Source organism: Alosa sapidissima, chromosome 14, assembly GCF_018492685.1.
Source record: "Alosa sapidissima isolate fAloSap1 chromosome 14, fAloSap1.pri, whole genome shotgun sequence".
Lineage (NCBI taxonomy): Eukaryota > Metazoa > Chordata > Actinopteri > Clupeiformes > Clupeidae > Alosa > Alosa sapidissima.
This window is the reverse complement of record NC_055970.1, coordinates 10074985-10100130: the sequence shown is the minus strand read 5'-3', so window position 1 is coordinate 10100130 and position 25146 is coordinate 10074985. Positions and strand designations below refer to the sequence as shown.

Genomic DNA, 25146 nt, shown 5'->3' with positions numbered 1-25146 from the left:
TGTTTAACTTTGATGACTTTGAAGGCGAAGGAAGTGTGAGAATAATTTCAGTGTATCTATCATATGAGTTACAAGATTCAGTTCGATGGCTAACGTCACGAAGTTAAGTGTGAGTCTGCGCAGTACTGGGGGGACCAACTGAAAAATCGTTCTATTTGACTCAGTGCCCTCCCATTGAAAACGACGGAGTCTGTTCGTCCATTTCTTTTACTGTCTATGGATTTCCCCCCCCTGAAGCTCATAGAGATATTGCGAGTGAAAGAAAGATTAAGATTTATCAACGTTTCGACACTTCACCGTTTATTTTTGAACTAATCCTTTGTTTAACTTTTTCAAGAAGACGTTTCCGGTTGAATTATTACTCCTGAACATCGTTTGTGTCTTAAATCATTGAATCTCCGGTGAGTGTGTGTTTCCGTTAAGCAAGCCAGTGTGTTACTTTTGAGGTAAAACGAACTATTTTTATGTATATAGAGGTAAAAAAAAAAAAAAAAAACAGTCGGAGATATATTGAAAATGAATGTTATTGTTTTAAACCCGCCGTGTTAGTTTAGAACGGCGCTTTCTTTTCTGATCACGTGCACCCTGCGTGGGCATGCATGCATGCCGTGACATGATGTAGGAGCGCGTGCAGACAATGTTTAAGCTACGAGGTTACTCTATAGGGCTAATGTTTTCAGGCTTCAAGCCATTGTAATGACGTTTTGAATATAATATGGTGTGGTATACACATAGTAAGTTGCTAATGGCTTACTGTTAATATTGTATTTGGTTAACTGTGAATGTACATGTTGTATGTTAACTAGAGTTGCAAATGACACACTGTCATTCTACTGAACTGGTGCTGTATTGCACAGTTGTTCAGTACATGATTTACATTAGACAGAGAAATGATATTTGAGTTTGAGTGTTAATACTTATGGTATGAAGTGAAACGATCCTGCATGGCACTAATGAGGTATTTTACACTGCCGTGTAGGGATGGGCATCGTTAAGAAATTATCGATATCGATGCCATTGTCGAACCTGCTTATCGATGCGATTCCTTATCGATTCCCATATCGATTCCTGTACCATTTGCTGAACACTTATAGGATGGCTTTGAGAGTTGTTGGCTTTGAATGTCTAATTTAAAGTGGTTTTAGAAAATGAATACCAAGGCTGCAATATCAATACAGAACAGTGTTTCCCCTAGAATTCTTTCCAGCAGCGGTGCTGTTGATCGTAGGAAGCCCCCCCCAGAAGATTTTGAAAAAATGACTTCTGGTGGATTTTGTCGAAAGAAATTGACAGATTGAGTTACAAATTATGACAAAAAATATAGCTTAATCACAGGCCACTGTACAAGCTATTACTATTTACAATGTACAGTGCTGTGCACAAGTTAAGACATTTATTTATATAATAACATTTATTTATTTACGATACATGATACATTCACAAAAAACATTATGTAAATGTAAATGATGTCCTTAAAGGCTTGATTTTTCCTCTTTTTTTAAATTAAGCCATTAAGATCAATTTCCAAAAGATTATTTGTATTCCTCCTTTTAATCAATTTTAGCTTGGTGTCTTAAATTTTGCACAGCACTGTATAAACTATATAGACTCTTTCATGTCATTACAATGTATTGGTGCGGTGCAGGTGAAATTGAGTGCCTGTCACTTTAAGGCCGTGACGGCCAGAGAGGCTTGCTTGATTCTCACCAGTGTTGTGCGGGTCACAAGCTGCCCGCGGTCCTCCGATATTTTAATGAACCCAACCGCAACTCGGACTGCGAATATTAATTAGGACAAAATTATACCCGACCCGCTTATTTACAAAATGTGTGATTTTGGTTATAGCCTGCATGCAGTGTGGCAGTAGGCCATTTCTGTAAAACAAACTAATTTATTTGCGAAACTTTATGCAGTTGAACTACACGCAGTAGGCATGCAGGACATAATGTTTGCGCAGGAGAGAGAATGAGAATAAGAGCGCAAGCACGCACGCAACCACCAAGGATTAGAACACTAGGATAAGATTTGAAGGCCATACATCTTTCTTTCGAAAACAGAAATGGTGAGGCAAGGTAGGCAAGAGAGATACATTGCTGGTCAAAACGCACAAAGCTTTACTAAAGCACATCCACTGTTTAAAGTCACAAACACAACGAACTAAGGTAACTTTTTCTGCATGCGCGAACGTACCGGTAGATATGGCTGTATAGTCTGTGCCATAACATTTATTCCTGCAGGCTGCCCGTTTTGGCTGTCATACTTTTAAATGGCTTCGCAAGAAGTAGGCCTACATAGACCATAACTTGTACTACTGTCATCTTCTTTAAGAACCTTTCCCAATATTTCCCATAGCCTATATCGCTTTTCCTGAAGGGGTGTCTTTATTATTTTAACTCGCGTCTTCAGCTTCTTTACTGTTGACTTTACTGTATTGATGCTTTACTGTATTGATGCTAGCCTTCTCGTGATATTTTAAGTAGGCCTATTTGTAGAAAATATATATTTAATTAATTTTAACTGACCCGCCCGCAAATGACCCGAATATCATTAAAATATTTTGTTTATGACTAATAACCGCGGGTGACCGCTTAATTTCGGGCAGACCGCGCAACACTGATTCTCACGGTTTTAAGCTAACTTAGTAGCGTTGTTGTGCATGGTGCATAAGGATATATGGATTAAATAAATTGTGTTTTCCATGTCATTTGGTAAAATAAATGCTCAAAAGCCTAACAACTCAAAGCAAATCTATCTTGGATTATAGCAGATAAGTGTTTTGTATCATTTCTATGATTTTGGTGAGCTCTACAGGAAATTACAAACTATCTCTACAGATGTAAATGGTTGCATATACTATTACCGAAATTCAATTAAACCCACCAATAGGCTAGTTTCACAGCCTAGGTATGTTAGCAACACAGGGCTTGAAAGCATTGACTGTATAACAAACAAAAACAAAACAATGCGTGGAATTTATCTGGGAATAGGCTACTGAAGGTAGAGGCGAGCTACCTCGCTGGCGTGTTTAATTTGGTTCCTTGGTTAACATAATGTAGGCTACGTTTTTTTGCACAAAATTGCGTCTGCTAATAAAGTTAAAACATAAACACAAACAAACGTGATCTCCTGTGAAATCCCTGACTGCGCCTTCAACGTTAGCCTACTATTATTTGTTGACATCGAACCTAAACAAACGGCAGCTGTTCCCTAAGTTCACTTGGTGCGTTTTTTTAATTAGGCAATTTTTTGCAGCAGCGCTTGAATTCTAGGAGTGGCGTTGCTGACTAGCCTACATTGTAGGGGAAACACTGCAGAAGTTGAATGCTTTAAAATGTCTAAATTTTGCATACTGTGACGTCGTGCCGCGACGTGGGAATGGATGTTCGGAGTCGTTAGTGGAATCGTTAACGTGTGTACGATTCCGATGGATCGGAACGTTTGGAACCGGTTCCAAACCGGAAACTGGAACCAATTCCCAAGCCTACTGCCGTGTGCAGATTGTTTTTTTGTTATTGTACATCTTCTGCGAGAGAGATACGGCGAGCCATCCTAAGGACTGTGACCAGTGTGTGTGTGCGCCTACCTGTGATGCCTGTGGCCTGGACGCAACCTGTTCTGGATTACAGATAAGATTAAGATACACATCACTAATTTCCTACCTGGGTAGTGGTTAGTAAGGCCTTGTTTCATTTTTTTTTTCCTTTACAAAAGTACGTACGAAGATCTTTTTTGCATTTTTCTACTTTTTTCCTTTTTTTGAGGATTTAAAGGATACGTGAACATTCATAGAACATTGATAGAAACATTGAACTCTGGGATTGGAACATTGAACTTTGGGATTGAAACATTGAACTTTGGGGTTAAACTTTATTATATTGAACATTTTGTTACTGACTGACTTTACGCGACTGACTTTAAGGGGTTTTACATTTTTCTATTGTGGTTCAATATCTTTTCTTGTGTGTCATAATTAATGTTATTGTCTTTTTCTTCATCTAAATACTGGTCGTTGCCAATTCTCTCCCTATAGCCGAACCCAGCTCTGATAACTCTGGTAATATAGTGGTCCTATATATTGCGTTAAGTTAGAAGCGTTACACATGGAATCATTGCCTCAATATTAACAAATCAGGGTGTAGGCTATGAATCTGATTGAATTTAGAATTGGCCATCCCCAAAATGCACCAGAATACAGGAAATCACATCAAACAAATTCAAACATTTCTGGGGCCCCCAAACCCCCCTCCCACATATGCGACAATTAGTGGGGGGCCCTTAATACATCTGGGTCCAGGGGCCCAAAAGTTCATAATCCGCCCATGTCAACAGGTTTGTCTTTGACAGGGGTGCTTAGTTTCCATGTAGCATTTCTGTTTTTATGGTTTCATGCTCTCATGTGCCAGCAATTCATTGCTCACCACACACTGGGGTTTCAGTCCCATTTTGTCCTCAATTTAAGTGAATCCAAGTCCTACTTCAAATATTCAGGGTGGTAGCCTACTTGTGTATACCGTATTTTCCGGACTATAAGTCGCTCCTGAGTATAAGTCACATCAGTCAAAAAATGCGTCATGAGCAGGAAAAAAACATATATAAGTCGCACTGGACTATAAGTCGCATTTATTTAGAAATGTATTTCACAAAATCCAAAACCAAAAACATAGACTATGTAAATGGATTATTGAGGCCAAAAATATATTCATGTTAATTAAGACGAAGGAGTGAAGGCAGCCAAGAAGAGGGCAGGAAGGTAATTGCAAAGCAAAAGATCCACTGAAAGAAAATGCCATGTGGTAGACCAAAATGTATCTAAAATGTGGAGAATACAGTGCAATCAAGCATTTTGGGCAATGTGGAGTCACAAGATGGCAGCAGATTAAATGCTCACGAGAGAAAAAGATGCAGTTTTAAAAGGAGGTGACCGAAGTAAGCAGGCGATAGGCCTATAGGCCCGACGGTAATTGTAAAGCAATTTACAAAACATTCACTGAACAGAAATACTGATGTGGTACATGAAAATGTAGCTAAAAATGTGGAGAATGCAATGCAATCAAGCATTTTGGACGATGTGGAGAGACAAGCCGGCAGCAGATTAAATGCTGGAGAGAGAAAAAGATGCGGTTTTAAAAGGAAGTGCAGACCGAAGCTGCTGCAAGCAGGTGATATTTAGAAATATATTTCACAAAATCCAAGACCAAGAACAGACAGACTATGTAACTGGACACATTGAGGCCAAAAATATTGAGAATTCTACAGGGAATGTTACTGAAGACGAATGAGTGATGGCAAGAGGCAAGCCGAAGGCTGCTGACAAGGGCCCGACGCTAATTGTAAAGCAATTTACAAAAAAATCACTGAACAAAAATGCTGATGTGGTACATGAAAATTTAGCTAAAAATGTGGAGAATGCAATGCAATCAATCATTTTTGGACGATATATTGGCACAGACTGACAGCAGAACAATTGCTTGGCTGGCCTCCAAGAGAGCGAGAGAAAAAAAGATGTGCATTTAAAACCAGGGTCTAAATTCCAGCGCGGGATTGCGGGTATTGCGAATAAATTATTACTTAGTATTGAGCATAATAATAAAAGTCCCGCAAATCTAGCCATCATAATGCGAGAAATTCCCACACATTTTACAGCGCTGTCTGACATTAATATAATAATGGAGCGGCCTGAATGCGGGACTATTGACGGACCAACTCTGACTTCAATTGAACCCCATGCAGAGACACACACACGCGCGCGCGCAGGACCACTTTGGGGGTGCCTCTTTCGTTGCTCTCTCTCTCTCTCAGCAGGATTTGTCACCGCTGAAGTCAAATTATAGCCTAGGTGCTTCAACATCAACCGCTATCGACAGGAAAGGAAAACAAATGTTTAGCGATCAGGAACTGTCAGGAATTTTGCAAACACAGAAGCATGACCGCCTATAATGCGAGAGAACATGGATGACTTCTCCATTTGACGTTGCGGACGTGAACAGACAGCTACAGACACGGAGCGCACAGTAGGCCTACTTTCACTTTCTGTGCGTATTCATTACGTGAAAGATAATTAGTAGCAAAACAGCGATCAAATATTACATGGCAGTGAGTGTTGTTTTCAAATGTTTTCAAGCTTGTCTGATAATGAGTGAGGAATGTTTAGGAGACTCGTAAATCCTCAAATTTAGGCTGCGCAAAGCACAGAACCTTTATTTGGCCATGGCTTGTATTCGAGTCAGCTATATAGTCCTTTATTTCTTGCGTTTTATTGTGAGACAAAGGCCTACTTTTCGTTTGCAGCAGCATGGGTAGGCTATCAAAAACAGATGTTCAATTTGAGATTTAATTTACGTTTGGACTGTTTGATTATATTGCTAAATATCGGGACTGATAACCACTGAAATCTGTGGGGTATTTAATGGCTTACTATTAAGTTTCATGTAGTGTCAGGATTTTGCCATCCACTTATTGCGAGATAAGGTATCCGCGCTTTCATTCATTCATACGTGTGCTGTGCTGCAAGGGAAACCTTATTCCGTATAGCCAAAGAGGTCTAAGATAGCCTAAATGTAGTTATTTTTTAAAATATGCATTATTTATTTTTTTTATAAAATTCATAGGCTGATGCCTGGCAGCAACAATTGTGTTTAAATGTACGTTACTGCTTCAGCCTCTAGCTCAGAAGGGGGCGGCATGTGACTGGTAGCTTGAGAGCAATGAGAGCAACCTGTTGGAGACTCATGGTGTAGGACAATGACTTTTCATTGGCAACAATACCAACCAACAATATAAAATATTACAAATTGAAACAAAATTATACTGGCTTTTATTTGTCCAAACCTGAGGCCTTGCTATAAATAGAATCCCGGCCATAATTTGACGATTTAGGTATGCACGTGTGTTTCAGGCATAGTACAAGCACATCTTTGACTCAAAGTGCACAGGACTTGTTCATTTGAGAGCGCTCTCTCGCGGCTGTAGACGTAATGTTTCATGTAGGGTTCATGTCAGTTAATATAAATTAACATTTAAAAACATGTTCAATTATATATTTTTTTCATATATAAGTCGCACTTGACTATAAGTCGCAGGACCAGCCAAACTATGAAAAAATGTGCAACTTATAGTCCGGAAAATACGGTACCACTAAACTGATGTCTAACATGACCTGTCACATTAACATTGTCTATGTCCATGGCAACGACTGATATACGAATAAAGTCTATCAAAATAAAGGTCCGATATTAGGATCTGATAAAGTGGCTTTTTTTAACCCACAAGCTCTGCAACCCACCCAGAATGGTTCTGCCACCCACTTTTGGGTCCCAACCCACCAGTTAAGAAAAAAAACACTGGCCTAGAGGAGATGCTGTAGGATGCTGCAGAACTGAAATAAAGAAAGACTCTGGAAATTCATAGATGATAGATAGATAGATCTGACACATACTGAAACCTAACCTGCCAGAGATTCCTTCCTCAAAGACTGTGATCAGTGAACAGTTAAACATGTCAAATAATACTGCTGGCAATTACAGTTTATTTGCTCTTAACTTAGCTTTCTTTATTGTCTCACTGCCAACATGTCGTATGATACACCATGCTTCTCTGAACTCTTCCTGTTCGTTGAGGCTTGGCTGCCTCTCTAAGTGGTCACTGAGATGTACACCTAATTAACATAAACAATGTCTTGACAAAACAGTTAAAAGTTTATAAGCTTCGAATCCAAGTCATCATTGGTATGTAGCATTTAGGGGACTTAAAGAAAAACTGACGTTTCAACAGTCAAGTTAAATCTGTCTTCAAAGACTAGAGTCTTTTGCTTTTAACTTGCATATATATGCCTAAAAATATCTTCAGCATTGTTAGAGGATGTGGTGGTGGTGGTCATTTTTACATGATGTCTGACTACAAATCATAACAATCAGGCCTACCACCTCTATGTCTCTCCCTGTCCTGCAAGTATGCATTAGTAGCTCAAACAAGTTACATGCATGTAGAAAAGACCTAGAAAAGAACACCACTGACAAAGCAAGACATACCCTTACAAAAATTAAATGTTTGTGGCAGATTTGAAGCAAAAATGTGGGTAATTTGTGGGAAATAAATGAGTTCACTAGAAAATATTGGCGGAAGATTGCCCATAATTGAATTTGTTGGTGGACTACATTCAGGGGTGTGATTCTTCTGTTTTTAAACGGAATTCCGTTTTTTTCGACTTGAAAATGAGACCCACGCAATTCGTATCCGATGAGTTTTTTTTAGAGGGCGGGGGGTCTGTCGATCAGAGGTAGGCTATATTTCTGCATAACACAGGCCATCGTTATAACAGGCCGCTGACAATGACGACGGGTTTTGTGCTTCACATCTTTCCGAATATCACGCCGCTTGTAGTGTATTCCGTTTACCAGGATTTCATTGAAAGTGAAAGTAGACGGGATGATCAGCTGCGTTCTGAAGAATGCTTGATTCAAGTTCAGTGTGTGTGGCGCACTTCTCAGCAGAAGCCATGAAACGGTAAAGGTCAACAAATTGATTTAAAAAGACATCATGTATGAAGTCCCCCCCCCCCCCCCCCTCGTTTTGGCTTTGCATCGGGTTCGCTGTCAGGATTTTCCGATAATGAGTGATGCTGATATTGAATTTGAACTTATGCGCGTGTAAGCTGTGCTTAAAGTTAGCTGTGACAGACTAGCCTAACCTTACAGGTTTTCAAAGCCTGTCTACCTTAGGCCTACTACATTGTTTAGTTAACACCTTGTCATTTCGCGTTTGTCCAGCCGTTCACCTCCGTGAACCTTGTCTAAAACATATTTCAGGAGCTGAATATTTAGTGGAAATAGCCTACTGTAGCATTGTGCTGATAGATAAAAAGTCGCCAATTTAAAGGCGCAGTCCGCATTTTAACGTATTTTAACCCTAGCTCTCCATTTAGTGTGTGCGCTTTTAAAACTAGTGTTGTAGCCGCTTAGCCTACACAATCCTGGTGCAGTAGCTTAAAACAGAGCCTACCATTTATTTTAGGAGGAGAGGTGTAGGACCTACAGTGTTACTTTGGGAGGAGAGTTATCGATGTAATTTGATTATCGAACTGAAATATCAACAACCTTCAAGTTGCAACCTCTAGCCTGGCGAGCCAGACCCACATTAAAATGTAGGTGGGCACTCACCGTTCGCAGTGCTCAGTCTGAGGGGCGGGATGATCAGTTGTCTTTCAAATTCCCTTTGCACGCAATAGGACAGTGGCAGCGCTATGAGTCCCATGCGTTTCCCACCAGCGGAGCTAGTTGGCTAGTTCAAACGTTTGCCAACATAATAAAAGCTTAACTCGTGTCACACTGTTCGCCAGCAGCAACATCCATCTTATTTGTTTTCAAGTAGCAGGGAATTCAAGCCAAACCGTTGCAACTCTGCCATCAATCATGAGCTGCCGCTAGGGGCGCGTCTAGATTTCTAGGCTATGCAACCTCTTCAATCAGCATCAAAATATCAGTAGGCCTATCACATGATTCACTATTTTGTACGTAGGCCCAGAGGACTGTTAGGGGGCAGGCTGTATATTATCATCAAGTAGGAGTATAGTAAATCATTTAGTCAACATTTTAACTCAATGTTGGTTTAAGTTAACAAAACATGTCATAAATGGAAAAAATCCATGGTTCTGCGTCACTGTTGGCAAAATAATCATGATGGCCTATATATATTTCAGCCATATTTGGTTTAGTCTTGTGTAGGTCTATAGGCTACATCTACTTTGCTCTATTATAAATTAGTTTTCTTTAGGCCTTATAGGCTGTATTGTAATATGCTATAATGTTTGAAATATATGTATCTCAATGTATCAATACTTCCCATAAAAGTCATCAGATGTCATCATTTAAAGGGTTATTTATTATTCAAAATTTTCGCATCCCTCGCATAGGATTTGCCTCATGAATTTTATGAAGTGTAGGTGATGGAAATATATACGGTAGCCAACACTATAGTACACTAAAGTACTCAGGGTTGGGGGTGGGATCACTCCGTGCTACATATTACGTATATTTTCCTTTTTTTTTTACCTTTGCCAATCACACCCCTGTACATTAGTATCTCTGTTGCTTCGTAAATGGAAATGTTATGCTTCACCCTTTCTGTTGTATCTATCATCTTCTTTACTTCTGAGTAATATAATGCCATTCTTTGGGATTTCTACTCAATTATAAAATTATATATTTGAATTTCATCAATGAACTGAAACATATTAATGATCAGTAGCCTACATAATGAAACTGAGCTTTAGTACATCAGAATAAATGAATAACAGTATAATCTGTTTGTTTAAGTGTGTTTGGGATTCACTGGACTTGGTCAACGTGACTCCTTTTGTACTGGGCTGACAAGGGCAAACTGGAGGCAGCTTGAAATGGTGACTAGTGGTTGCCAGCTGTGCCTTGTTGTAGTAGCCTAGTCCTAACTTCTTGGCCATGTAGGTCGGGTGCGTCGAGTATGTGGGACGTTTTATTGTGCAATGGAAGAAAGGACTCCATCTATCAGATCCTCTAGAGGGTGCTGCAGACACCCTTGATGCCGTGTACCCGGCATGACAGGGCCATTTGGCCACAAAGCCTATGGGGTCTATATTAGGACCTCCTCAGTCCGTCAGAGTCTTATATTATAGTGTATTATATATAATTATTATACCTCCATGGGTATTACACATCAGTTGAAAAGGCATCAGGTCTCTGGAAATCCTCTGTCAAGTTTACAGAATTGCAGTCCACTAAAAGGGGACCAGAAAGTGGACTAAAACTATCGGGAGTCGGTTCATTTTGTATTATATATATATATATATATATATATATATATATATATATATATATGTATATATATATATAAAGACCGTCAAACTTCATTTTAAAATCACGGATCCATTCATTTTTCCTGTTAGTCTGACATTTCCCAGGTTGCCAAATTGTGTATGGAATACACCCTACACATAGCCTACACAATGACTTAATTTCAATTTCAACCGTTTTGTCATAAAACCTGGCAACTCAAAATACAAATAAGGAAGCGGATGCACACTGCACAGCTACTGAAGTTTTGCAAGCAAGCGAGCTAGTTGAATAGCCTAGGACTAGGTTGTCAAATTCTTAGAGGGGAAATTGTGTGACTAACACATCACATTATACCTGTTATTGAGTGTTGTTGATACACAATAGGCAAATTGTGTCCCCGGCAAATAGGCAAATTGTGACCCCCAGCAGGTGGACACCTAACCGGCATGCATATCTCTTTCGGTAAGGTATGTGTTAACGTTACAACACACTTGTTTGGCTGTAGCCACATTAAAAATGTCTGTAGGTCTATCATGAGCCTAATGATAATATTTTTTTTTATAATAAAAATATGCCTTCTCTTTTGGCAATGGTAAGGCAAGTAGGAAAAAAATGCGAAAGAGAACCCAGGGTGATTTGGGTTGTAGATGTGCTCCCAAAAGGTACGTCAAAACTGTGCTGTTAAGCCAAATGCTCATATGTTAATGTGTACAGACACACATGCAAAATGCAAAAGTGCAAACACCTCCCACACCCTGCTACAGTCATCCATTACACAGACTCTGTGGTCACTGGTGTGAACATATCTTGTGTCTTTAAATTTTCACACAGACATGTACGCTAAAAAGAGAGCATACTCCATGTTCTTTTCTCCTATGTTTATTTCTCTTTCTCCTTCTGTCTCAAGACCACAGGTAGATGCTTCCCCTGTTAGACGTACATGTAAGTGTGTATGTGTTAACAATAAACAATAAATAACAATAAACTTTGGAATGTACAAGGCAGACTGGGTATGTATTCACATAATATTCTCTACATTGGACAGATGGTAATCTAAGTATGGGATCTAGGAGCACTACCTCTGCTGTAAGTACAAGAGAAAAACATATTCACATATTTCATCAAATTCTTCTTTCAGAATACTACCTGACATTGTGTTATTCTAAACTAGCCAAGTAAAATCCACATGAACAAACCTCTGTTCAATGTGTGAATGAGTTGAATATGTAAAGATGTTTTTGGCCTTCCATCAGCCTGGTGTGATGGGTGATATGGCAATGGCATCTACAGCAGCAGCAGCCTCAGGAACACTGTGTGTGAAGAATGCAGATATGATCTGTGAGTGATTGGTCAGAAGCCGATGCAAGTGATTGGTCAGAATCTGATGCCAATACGAGACACCAGATGGAACCTTTCATGCAAGTCCCCTCACTCGGCGGCCATCTTGCAACACACTTTGGGTAGTTATCGGGCAGATATTTTGGGTACACTGCGCGTGGGCAAGGCTTCACAACATCAAGCTGTGAGATAACAACACATGATTGGCACGATGTATTCACAACATACCACATGATTGTCATGATGTACTCACAACATACCACATGATTCACATGTCGACTTTTGGTGGCGGAAAGGGGCAGAATATGTGTTGTGTGGGTTTTAGAAATGACAGTGGCCCTGAATCCTGATCAGGATGTAAGTATACTCCTGTATTTATATATCAGTTTCATACACTCGAATATGGCTACCAATTATTATCTCACCCCCACCCCCTTTCTTTGTACCCCTCTCTAGTCTGCTGTGTGATCATGTGTACAGCACTATCCCTGATGTCCCAAACAGCTCCAACCATGAGGAGAATCCCTACAGTCTAATACAGGATTATACTCATAATCAGTCTATGACGTTTACAGTGTTGTGCAGATGAACTGATTTCAGTAGTTTCTGCACCCTAACTGTTTATTTAAATCAATACTTATTATGTGATATATGTAGCTTTGACAACAATTACTTTTTTAATTCCTTTGTTTCAATAAAGCATAATTTGATGTAATTTGTAACTAAGTGCAGTTAAAATGCAATTTATGCAGCTGATGCTATTTCAATAGTATTATTAGGGGTCCGAGCAGCGTAGCTGCAGGACCCCTATTGTTTCTGTACCGTTCATTTTTGGCCAAAATTCTGTAAAAGTCATACTGCTGCCTAAACCGTAACTCCAAAACTCTTCAAATTTTCAGGTATGGTTACCAGTACCCCCCTCTGCCCATAACCCAAAATTTGGGGTACTGCACCCAAAGGTGGCGCTGTTGGAAAAAAAAGTTAATTATGCTAATTTCTCCTTACCAGATTGACCTAGACTCAAAATTCTTTCATAATATTAATCTCTAAACTCAGATGCATCTTTTTGGCCCTGGTCTTATGGTCTAAAAATGTTTATTTTTGACACAATTTCATGGAAAAGCCAAACATTATAAAAAGTTTCACACTCTTCAAAAATAATCAAATCTTCACCAAAATTCTCACAGACAATGTTTAGACCAAGCCTCACAAAAGTTATGGATCAGAATTTTGATATTTTGTTCCATTTCAGAGATATAGGCTAATAAAGTTAGACCACTTAGGCCATTTTTCCTAGATCACCTATATTCCTATAAACCGTAAGTCCTAGAAACTAAACATTTTCAAGTATTGTTACCAGTACCCCCCACTACCCATAACCCAAAATTTGGGGGTACTGCACCCAAAGGTGGCGCTCTTGTCAAAAATGCTTATTTCTCCTTACCAGATTGACCTAGACTCAAAATTCTTTCATGATATTAATCTCTACATTCAGATGCATCTTTTTCACCCTGGTCTTAAGCTCTAAAAATGTTTACTTTTGCCACAATTTCAGAGAAAAGCCAAACATCATAAAAAGTTTCACATACTTCAAAAATTATCAAATCTTCACCAAAATTCTCACAGACAATGTTTAGACAAAGCCTCACAAAAGTTATCAAAATAATTTGGATATGTTTTTCCATTTCAGAGATATAGACCAATAAAGTTCGACCACTCAGCCCATTTCTCCTATATCACCTATATTCCTATATGAGTAATTTTTTTCCCTTGGTGAACAACCATACAACCATCATTATGTGGATACCATTAACAGTGCACATTTTCAGATCTGTACTCTTTTTTATAAAGCCCTTAATTCTATTGTCAAATGTATGCTAGGAATTTTCTTGATGTTGTGTGTTTGCCAACACACCTTTTCACCATGTGAATGTGACTGCCAAATATGTAGGATTGTCAGTGGCTCAGTGGGATAATGCCTAGTGCTGATGTTTGTTAGGTTGAGAGTTCGAATCCCTGGTAGTGCTTTAGGCTCTAGCTTGAATACTATTGGTTATTGAAGATTCACACCATTGAACAGCACCTGAATGAAATCAGGCAATCAACATACACAGTCATTAGTTGCCAAGAATCAGAATGCCGAGACACTCTGACATTTAGGGGAACTTCTTTGTTCACTATTTTTCCTTCATCATTAAGTCTATCATATTTATATTTCATCCATTAGTGTTCTTCTCTACAAATGTCTAATTGCCCCAGAATTTCAAAAAGATTTCAGGTGTACTCTTTTAGGAAAGCCCTTCATTTTATTGTCAAATGTATGCTTGGAGTTTTTCTTGTGTGTTTACCAACACACATTTTCACATGTGAATGTGACTGCCCAATGTGTATGATTGTTAGTGGCTCAGTGGGATAATGCCTTGTACTGGTGTTTCTTAGGTTGAGTGTTCGAATCCCCATTAGAACTTCAGGATCAAGCTGCACATGCTATTGGTTATTGAAGATTCACACCATTGAACAGCACCTGAATAACATCAGCCAATCAACATTCACACTCATCAGTTGTCAAGAATCACAATGCCGAGACACTCTATGACATTCAGGGGAACTTCTTTGTTTACTATTTTTCCTTCATCATAAAGTCTATCATATTTATATTTCATCCATTAGTATTCTTCTCTACAAATGTCTTATTGCCCCAGAATTTCAAAAAGTTTTCAGGTGTACTCTTTTAGGAAAGCCCTTCATTTTATTGTCAAATGTATGCTTGGAGTTTTTCTTGTTGTGTGTTTACCAATACACATTTTCACCATGTGAATGTGACTGGCCAACATGTAGGATTGACAGTGGCTCAGTGAGATAATGCCTTGTACTGGTGATCCTTAGGTTGAGAGTTCAAATCCCACTTGAAGCATTAGTGTTAGAATACTTTTGGGTTGTGGATGTTAGCATACTACAATAGAATGCTGTTGGGTTGTGGAGGTTAACACACTATTACATTACAGCTACTTGTCAATATGGACTTGTAGTGTAACTGTATAATTATAGGCTGTTTTTCTTATTGACTCCGACACAGCTGTAGCCTATAATTATTTGTTATTCTTATAATATTTGTCATTTCTTATACATATTTAGTCGGCTCTTCCACTTGACAGAACAACTCTATATCGGTTAAGGATGTCACGCATGAAACAATGCTGCAGAAACACGAAAATACGACTTTGAGTTTAGTAGGCTATCATTTTCAGTTCCTGTTTATCTATTGCACGATGGGTAATGATTTAAAGGAATCGTGTTGCAGTCTTGTAAATAGTGACCCTGCAAGATCCCTAGTCATTGCAAAATCATAGTCTGTGACTTAAAACTCTACTACTTGTCTTTAGATGTGAGAGGGTCTGAGACTGTAGTCTTTCAAAAATCTTTTCCAAATCTTTGCAAATCTTTCCAAAGTCTGTCAGTGTAAGGAGGTGCTGTGGAGAAATTGCTGGATTGTTTGGCTCTGTCACCAAACCACACCCAGTTTACCTGCTGGGAAACCCTGTAGCTCCGGAGCAGGGGCTCAGACCAGGATAAATTGTTTGCTCGCCCTCAGTTCACTCTTTTGTTCATCTCAACTCAGCACTCCAGTGTGTCCTGCTTTGTGTGCGTCTTTGAGTTAACGTAAGTCATCACTTTAATGACCCTCACTATGACTTTTGTGATGTTTATCAGTTTGTAGAGTAGCTCTGCCATCATGTGTATAGTTAAGGTCTTTGTTTGTTGGTTTGGTGTGTTGGAGTCCCATGTGAGAGATGATTAGGTGATGTTGGTTGACTTGGGATGTCAAGTATTGTTTAGTTGTACCTTATATAGCCATATGATTTCAGTTTATTGTTCAAATGTCAATTGGTTTGTTTGTGAGTTGGGATCTGTACTGATTTACCCCATTTCACTGATTACTCCATTTTCTGTTTGTTTCCTCTTTGATGCAGCACACATACAAGTAAAGAACAAAAGAACAGATGAATTGAAACTCAAATAAAGTTCACTTGTGTTGCACCGAAACCTGCCATCTCCGTGTCATCACTTCATACCATTGAGCCTTCTGGCCAAGGCTCTGCCTGCTCGCCACACACTCACTCTACCTCGACCCACATCGCCCCCTACAGTTCCTTCAGCTGGGTTGTGGAGGTTAGCATACTAGAATAGAATACTGTTAAGAATACTGTTGGGTTGTGGAGGTTAGCACACTATAACGTTACAGCTACTTGACAGGACTTGTCGTGCAAGGCAAGTATAACTGCATAATTATAGGTTGTTCATCTTATTGACTCCAACACAGAACCCACCCCCACCCCCCTTCACCTACCACCACAAATACAATTCCATTCTGTGGGAAACACTGCCTTCCATTAACAGACGCTTCATCTTATCCATGACAAATGCATAGTCCTGTAGAATAGAGTATTGTTAGAATACTATTGAGTTGTGGAGATTAGCGCACTAGAATACTACTGTTAGAATACTGTTGGGTTGTGGAGGTTAGCACACTAGAATAGGGTATTGTTAGAATACTATTAGGTTGTGGAGGTTAGCACACTATAACGTTACAGCACAGGGTAATCCTAATTTTATGCATCAAATTTATTCCAATCCAACTCAAAAGTTTTGAACAACACAAAGTGAAGGTTTTATCCAGATCAAAACCAAGAATAGATTATGTGATCTAATCCAATTTCAGGATCCTTGTTTCCCTTTGAACAAGCCATTTTCAAGATTTGATCCAATCCGATAGCCGAAATCCGGTAACTGAAATCCGATAACCGAAATCCAATCACGTTTCTTTTGAACAATTGGGCCCAAACAATCAAAGCATATGTAAAACTAAAAAGCTATGCTACCTCATGTTCGTGTTGCTCGGACCCCGTAAATCACCGCTTGCGGTTATATTTTCTTATTGTAATCCTACTCTTAACCAACTCTTTCTAAATCATACACTGATTGTTTGAAAGTCATGTATAATTGAGCTTACTGACATATCCAGATGTGACTGGCATGATGTGCATAAATGTCTGTCTAAAATGACAATTATAGTATTGTAGTATTTGTCTCTGAATATTGTCGTGACACAAATTCTTTGCAAGTGGGAGTGCTGTCCTTATTTTCTATTTTGATTATTTGATCGCTCGTTGCGGAGGTTTCTTGTGAAGGGTGATGCAATACATTCTTGAGTATTGATCACAGTTGTTAACAGTAAATCGATTAGAGATAGAAGTTAGTGACCTCTGCTGTGTTGCTGCACTGTAATGTCTAAACAGACATTGTTCTGGTCAAGCTGGATGGATGTCAGCTCCTCTGTGATAATAATCGAAGATGATCTTAACGCTTAACTTAGATAGAGCCAACAGAGGCAGTAGCCTGAGGGTATTATCAAAGTCCTTTTAGGCAAGTCCCTCCACTCGACGGCCATATTGCAACGCTTTTTGGGCACTCATCGGGCATCCTCTTCGGCAGAAATGTGCGTGCGCAAGGCTTCACGACACCAATCTTGCTCCAGCGGCGAGTTCACAACACATGATTGGCACGATGTCTTCACAACACACCATATGATTGGCTCAATGTATTCACATCACACCACATGATTGGCTCAATGTATTCACAACGTTTTGCCGAGGAAGGGGTGGGATATGTGTAGACAACGGCTGTTACAAAATAGCCCCATGCATTTCTATGGAGGATTTTTTGAGTGCTGTGTCTCATTAGAAAGTCTCTGGTATTACATTGCCACTCAAAAACTTTCTCTGAAATGTCAACATACTATAATACATCAGTGGAAACGAACGGGTATGAGTGTGATTGCACCAAATATGTTTGGGCAACAGGAAGATTCAACCAAATTAGGATGCTCTTTCAGTGAAAGTTCTCCTGTTGCAAAAAAAAGGACATTTGATATTTGACCCAGACAAACTGAATTAACCCAGATGTCTGCAGAGAATCCATCAGAGGTTGAATTTAATTTGAGTTTGCATGCACTAATGCTGCCAGCTCCTGGTATAATAAGCTTCATCCTTCGTCTTAGATTACTTAAAGTGCTTAACTACATTCTGTTCCCTGCAGTTCATATTCCTTTTGCTTGGGGACATACAACTCAAATGGGCATGTTGCTGTATAGTTACTACATGTGGGTGTAATTTGCATTAGATTAGGAAAACAAATTTGATATTCCGTTCTTCATATGTCCCAATAAAGTGGTATTTTGGTAATTTCTCAGACAGCATCTCATTTTGATTATTCAGAGTTGTGTAGCCTATGTGTGGCTACAGCAGGGTGGTGGTGCTACAGCACTCTTCTCAACTCCAAAGATGTAGAAATACAGAATTAGACTGACATTTGTATCTTAATATTTTCCACAATATATTAGAAGTCTGAAAAATTAAGAGATACAACCAAACATCACCGTAAAGCACTGTCTGTGAATGTCTGCTTGGATTTGTGACAGAGCAGGAGTATATGAGGAGGAATAGTAAGTTTCAATTGCCTTTCACTATCCCTTTCATTTAACAAGAACCTCATACAAGCCTTAACTTAGATTACAACCATCTTCAAATATCAGAATCAAAAACACACGGCCAATGTATGCTATACTTGCAACATTAAGCTTCCCCCTTATGGTTTATCAGAATTATTTGTTATCTTGAATATGGTGTGCAGTATTCTATCATTGAGATGCACACAGCAAAACTGTCCCACGAGAAAGTAAATGACTTAGTTAGGCCTACAGCTTGCCTCCACAGTGCTATTTGCAGAGACAGCGCCCTCTGCTGACACTGATCCTTTCTGCAGAATGATTATTTCTGGTCAACAAATCTGACAAGTTATTGTGATGTTGACATATCCCTTCTCCCTACTTGTTTTCACATGGGGTTCTCGGGAGGCATGCTGTGTGGGTTTCATTTCAAAGTCATTCCAGAGGGGTATTTCACAAAACCTAGATAAGGGATTAAGCTGGGATTTTTTGGTTATCCTGGATGAATTTAGCCTTGACTTGGTTTCACAAAAGAGATGGCACATAAGTTACCATGGGGATTTATTCTCTGCACCTTGTTCCGACCAGGCTAACAGCCAAGCTAAATTAATTCTAATGATAATTATGTTGTCTTATTGGTTCAGCTAGGTGTCATTTAAATCAGATCTCCGTGCTAATTTTTAAGGAGCTTTATTCCATTTATAAACTATTTGCTCGCAAAACAAACTGGATTGTCTGCCTACTACCATATGGTTATTATTTTAATTGTGATAGCCTTATAATTATTAACATAGGCCTAGGTTGTTTGCTTCTTTTGTTGATAGACGTTTGCTGAATAGCCTACTGTAGTTGATTGGAAGTGGAGGGGCAAGTTTTCGAAGGTGTTTTCAACTATAATGTAAAGGTATATCATACTATGTGCATCTTTGCAGGGGCAAGCGTTTTTTTTAAATGACGTTGCGTGTGGAAGCACTCTGGTGCATACGTAAATTTGCATTCAGTTTGTCTACCACGCCTACTCCTGCTGTTTTACAGAAATAGCCATGATTCCCCATTCCAAAAAGGACAACTTTACTTCATTGTTAGTCTATATCAAAAGCGGCTGTTCACTTTGTGTGAATGACGCTATTTTCCGCGTCTTTTTTTATTCCAACCGTGAGTTCTTTGGGGCAGAAACGAGAACGCGCACACATCCTGAATTACTTACACCTGCCTTGACATAGTCGCTCCTACTGATCCTGGATTGGCGTTAGTGAAATGAGTTGAGCTAGGATGACCAGATAACGCTATATCAAACCTCGCTTTATCACTTCTTGGATGTCTTAATTCTGCCTTTGTGAAATACCCCTCAGGTCATAAAGGGTGGTTATTAAAATAAAATCAAAGGTTGGTTTCGGCTGCCCCCCTATGGATAGCCGAAATATTGTGTCATGGTACACTTTAAAGTAGGCCTATAATAGGTTAAATGAAAGAGAGAACAGCGAAATGTAGGCTATAGTGTGATGCGCATCTTTTAAATCTTACAGATACTAGTGGGCTACCTTTTTCAATTTTCTAATAACCTTCAGTAGTAATTTGTTTATTTCAAGAATTAACAGAATTCTGAATGTACCCGTATGATACGACATAGGCTATTTCTTCATATAGCATTATATTCACCAATAACTCGCATGTAATTTGCATATTCGTGCAGGTCTGTTTTATTAGTTTTAATGAGTTGTCTTACTACAGTACGCACTCAATCCGGCAGGGGCGCTGTGGTCCGTGTTAATATCTGAAACATTTCCTTTTCCTGTCCACCCCTTATTATGACATAGGACATACTCGGTGTTTGAGTGGATTGGGGAGAGCGCACGTGTTTTGACAGCAAGGCATACATGCAACGGTTCTATTTTTGCCCAGCCCACCGCTGCACAGTGAATGAAAGTGTTCTGCTTTTATAATTACGATCGATTTACCCTCTCCAAAATGGACGCAGTTATACAGATAAACCGGGGTAAAGTCGGAATATGTCATTGACTGTTTGGAAATGAGTGTTTGGAAATGAGTTGTAACTGAGTGCGTAATCTTAACCTTCATGTTTACTTGTTGATTGTAGGAGCAACCAAATGGGACATCCGCAAAAAAGTGTGGGATTATATCGAAGCTAATAATCTTGCCAATTTCCCACGGCCTGTTCATAATAGGATTCCCAATTTTAAGGTAGGTCCTTAAACGATTGCCCAAAGTGACATTCTGGTCATTTAAGTGTCCATTAATTGCGTTGATCATGCGTGAGCGTGGATACCATGTTCGGGTACAGTTAGTCCTTTGTTACTCAGTTCTATCAATGTCCATACATGACACTTTCTATGTAAATCCCTTATGGTTGGACAGGGTGCTGCCCAAGCTTGCAATCAGCTCAAGGTCCTGCAGGAGTTCAAGTCCAGTAGTGTGGTCAAGGTGAACCCAGACAAGCCCCAGGAGCAGGCACGCTTCTGTACTTTGGAAGTAAGTGTCACTCACCTCCTATTCTCTGTGATTCCGTAGGGGGCTCATGGTGCCTGCAGCAAGGTGTCTGAACTCCAGGTGTTCAGCAGAACCAACGAGGTGAAAGTGGACCCTGATAAACCACTGGAAGGGGCCCGGTTAATGGTGCTACAGGTACTCAGTCAGCAGGGCCTGAAGGAGTTGGGCTCAGTCTTGGGCCTTTTTTTAGGCCGCATTCATCACTGTGTGTCATCCATTTTGAGCCATTGCTAAATTAATTGGCACTTGTGCTTCTCCTCAGCAATCCTCCAGCTGTTTTCACGCACGTCACTTCCCCCCTAGTTTCTAAAGTAGCTTTTTAGTTTTGTTTGTTTGTTTGTGTATTATCAATGTGTGTTCTGTCGTTCAGGCCAAGAAAACATTGCTGGTGCCCACACCTCGTTTGCGGACTGGGCTGTTCAACAAGATCATCCCTCCACAGGGAGCAAGCAAAGAGGACCTGCGTGTGTGCTCCACCTCACAGGTCACGACTTTTCACAGCTATAAACTTATACTACACTAGCACCCATTTAATACTGTGAATAAAACAAATCATTATAATTAATTATATTCCTACATATTTAATACACTACATTTTAAAGACATGGGCCCCTTCTTCACTTGGTTTTAATTCTGCACAACACTAAAATGTGATAGCAATCATACAATACCGTTTCTCCCTCAGGGTGTGAAGGATTTCAGCGTCCCGATAGGTCTCGATGCCAAAGTGAAAGTTGATCTTGTTGTAGTTGGGTCTGTGGCTGTGTCTGAAAAAGGTAAAGCGGTCATGTTTTATAACTAGACTTGTACTGCTAGTGCTTACTATAGTTTTGTATTTACATTGTACTTACTTATTGTGTATTATTATTTTTTTAATCCAAGGCTATCGCATAGGAAAGGGTGAGGGTTTTGCAGACATGGAATATGCCATGATGGTCGCTATGGGAGCAGTGAATGAGTCTACTGTTGTTGCCACAGTTGTTCACGACTGCCAGGTCAGTCCACTCGTCACTCCTGGTCTATTTTGCTTATGTAATCAACATACTACATTGCCAACAGTGCTTGACTAGCATCCACAAGATGCCACATATCTCACAGTGCATTCTATTTGTTATTCTGTATCTTTAATTAAAATAAGGTACTGATTAGAAAACAATCCGTGTTGATATATTAATTTTGTTTCAAGGTAGTGGATATTTCTGAGGATCTAATTGAAATCCATGACCTCACTGTTGATTACATTCTTACTCCAACGAGAGTTATCAAGACGGGATGCACACATCCAAAGCCACCAGGCATCATTTGGTCAAAGGTGATTATACTTTTCAACTGTACTTTTCAATCATATTTTTCATAATCAGAAAGATATAATGTGTTTATACTACGTACTCATATCCTAACTGAAATGCAACTGAAATCGAACTAGTGCCAGAATACACATCCCACAGTAGCTCTGACAATACTAGGTTGTAAAGGTTATAAACAATAAAATCAAAAATATATGAAAAAAATATTGGCAAATTATTAACCGACTTAATGCAGAAAGTAAACTAAACATAATAGATAGATAGATAGATAGATAGATAGATAGATAGATAGATAGATAGATAGATACTTTATTGATCCCCAGGGAAATTCAAATTCAATAATGCTCATTAATGCTATTCATAATGCAAGAATCCAATTCTTCAAAGGCAGTAATATCAAAATCCTTTCATTAAATGATCAACTTGAAATATTCAAAAAAACTATTTTGAGACATTCACAATTGCACAGGCATATAGACACAAAGTACTGCAGTGACTATATTATTACCAATTGTTGTATTTTTTCAAATGCATTGCATTCTTGGCCTGTTGACACATCAGCCCTGATGGTGCTCTTTCCCAGAGCATGAAAGGGCATTAAAAGGTGGTGTTGGCCGACTCTTAGAAAGGAAGGGCACGTCTGATCTTCAAAGACCTTAATGCCTGGCAAGCCCGAACCCCCTGCATACGGCATGGAAAAAAAGTGGTCAATAGGTCAGGTTAAAGACAATAGCCGTGTATATCCTGAATGAAACAGCCTGTGATCAGGCCCTTCTAAAAACGCTTTTCCCTCCTCCAGATCAGAAAGACGTCTTTCTTTAGCCGCAGGCGGAAGTAAAATAGTCGTGCTGATAAGGATGAAGACGTGAAGGGTTATCAGAGCTCCAAACACACAGCGGGGGTCCATTTCCCCCTGTGCAGCACAGCGTAGTTATTCTATTATCAGCTGTTTTTAATGGTGCCAAAAACCGTGCGCCGGCCTTTTTGATGTTCTACTGACGTGTTTCAGGATGGGCTCAAAGGGGCTTCCGTTCAGATATATATATGCGAAACGGCGTCTGTCAGTGGAAGGTTATGGGGCCTTCTTATTGTGAGAAAGGTTCCCCAGGGTCTCTTCAAGTTCAACAATCTTAGCATTTGCTACTGTACAGTAGTCAGCAGGTTATGTTCATTTCAGGTTTTTAAAAACCAACTGTAATTTAATAACCTCTTAGATAGACACAGACATGCTGGAGAAGATTCCCATCCTGAAGAAACTCCGAGCTCTGGAGCAGGAGGCTGGAAAAGACGTCACGCTAAATAAAAGTCCTGAGGGAGGGCAGAGGGCAGCCGGGCCCAGGACGGAACCCAGGACTGACCCAAAGCGAGAGCTGAAAGGCCCCTCAGAGCGCCGGCGGCCCAAGGAAGGCCAATCGGAGGAGGTGGCGGCGAGGCGTGGTGGTGGTGGTGGTGGTGGTGGTGGAGGCGGCAGAGGGGGGGAGAGCGTCTTGGAGCCCAGGGCAGCTGGCCAAGCTCCTGTCACCACCGTCTACTTGGGGAACATTCCAGCGGGCGTGCGCGTGAGCGAGCTCAAGAGTGCCCTGAGGGAGCGCGAGGCCGTACCACTCCGCCTCACCTGGCAGGGCGCTCAGCACCGGGCCTTCCTAGACTACGCAGGCCAGCAGGCGGCAGACCGTGCCCTCGCGGCCCTCGAGGGCCTGTCCATACACGAGCACACCTTGCAGCCAGAGCTGGCCAAGAGCCAGAGGGGGGACCGCAGGCCTGGCCAGGCACACCGCAGGAGATCCAAGACCTCCGCAAACACCGCTGCGGCAACACCTGACAACACCACCACCACTGGTGCACCAGTCACGGACAAGCCTAAAACGAAAAGGCCAACCCCCAAGAGGAAGGTGGAAAATCTGCCTCCTTCCTAATAGTCTAGACACTGTCCTGCAACGTCAGCAAAAAGGAAAAAGGTCCTACTGTGTTTTTTTTTTTGTTTGTTTTTTACAATGACTGCAGGCTTGTTGTGTTGCTTATAACTTATTATTATTATTATTATTATTATTATTCATATAGAAGCTTTTATCAAGCTTGGAACTGATGAATTTGCAGTGGTTGCAGTGTTTGTGTATATGTTTCGGTGATCTAGCATAGGGGAGCACATTTTTTATTCCCTGACTGCTGGAATTAATTTACCTGAGTCTTTTATACTTCAGGAATAATTTGCCGTAAAATTCATGGAAATGTAGAGTACATATGAAAATAAATTTTACTTCAAGTTGTTACACTTCTGGCAATATATTCTCAAACCTAAACCTCAAATGCAAGTTGACTGACAGAGTTTTCCTCATTCAAAAATATACTTGGGGTTGGATAAAACATATAAATGTCAAATGAAACTATTGAAGGCCATGAAGGACTGGATTGCTGTGGTTTTTATTCCACAGCTGTAGTCTAATGGGGAAGAAATCCACAAGCAGTCAAACAAGACACAGCCAAACAAGATGAATTGTGTGTTGGCCTCTTTGTTTTCCAATTTAATTAGTTGCCTTTGGCCTTTTTAAGTCAGCATGACTATTTTATGAAGTTAAGGCCTTCTCACTCCGTTCCACTGTTGGAGTTCCTCAATTCATACGCAGGGGAAGCATATCAGGAGGCTTGACAAGTCCAATTAGTCTGGCTTGGGTTTGGTATGCTA

General features: G+C 40.0%; 1 protein-coding gene across 6 annotated transcripts; it reads left to right on the top strand.

Moving 5' to 3' along the window:
- The first annotated feature begins 237 nt into the window (after positions 1–237).
- mthfsd (methenyltetrahydrofolate synthetase domain containing) lies at positions 238–24733 on the top strand. Of its 6 annotated transcripts, none has more exons than XM_042061380.1 (11): positions 238–401; positions 11713–11747; positions 11851–11891; positions 12059–12110; positions 20747–20850; positions 21178–21291; positions 21527–21640; positions 21842–21932; positions 22039–22151; positions 22343–22468; positions 23678–24733. In XM_042061380.1, the coding sequence occupies exons 3-11, from the start codon at positions 11865–11867 to the stop codon at positions 24377–24379; spliced, it is 1443 nt and encodes a 480-aa protein (XP_041917314.1). In that variant the 5' UTR covers positions 238–401; positions 11713–11747; positions 11851–11864; the 3' UTR covers positions 24380–24733. The 6 variants fall into 6 exon arrangements, with proteins under 6 accessions (XP_041917314.1, XP_041917313.1, XP_041917312.1 ...); XM_042061379.1 differs by lacking the exon at positions 238–401 and adding an exon at positions 7136–8502; XM_042061378.1 differs by lacking the exons at positions 238–401; positions 21178–21291 and adding an exon at positions 21025–21138 and having other exon boundaries at positions 10884–11747.
- The last annotated feature ends 413 nt before the right edge of the window (positions 24734–25146 follow it).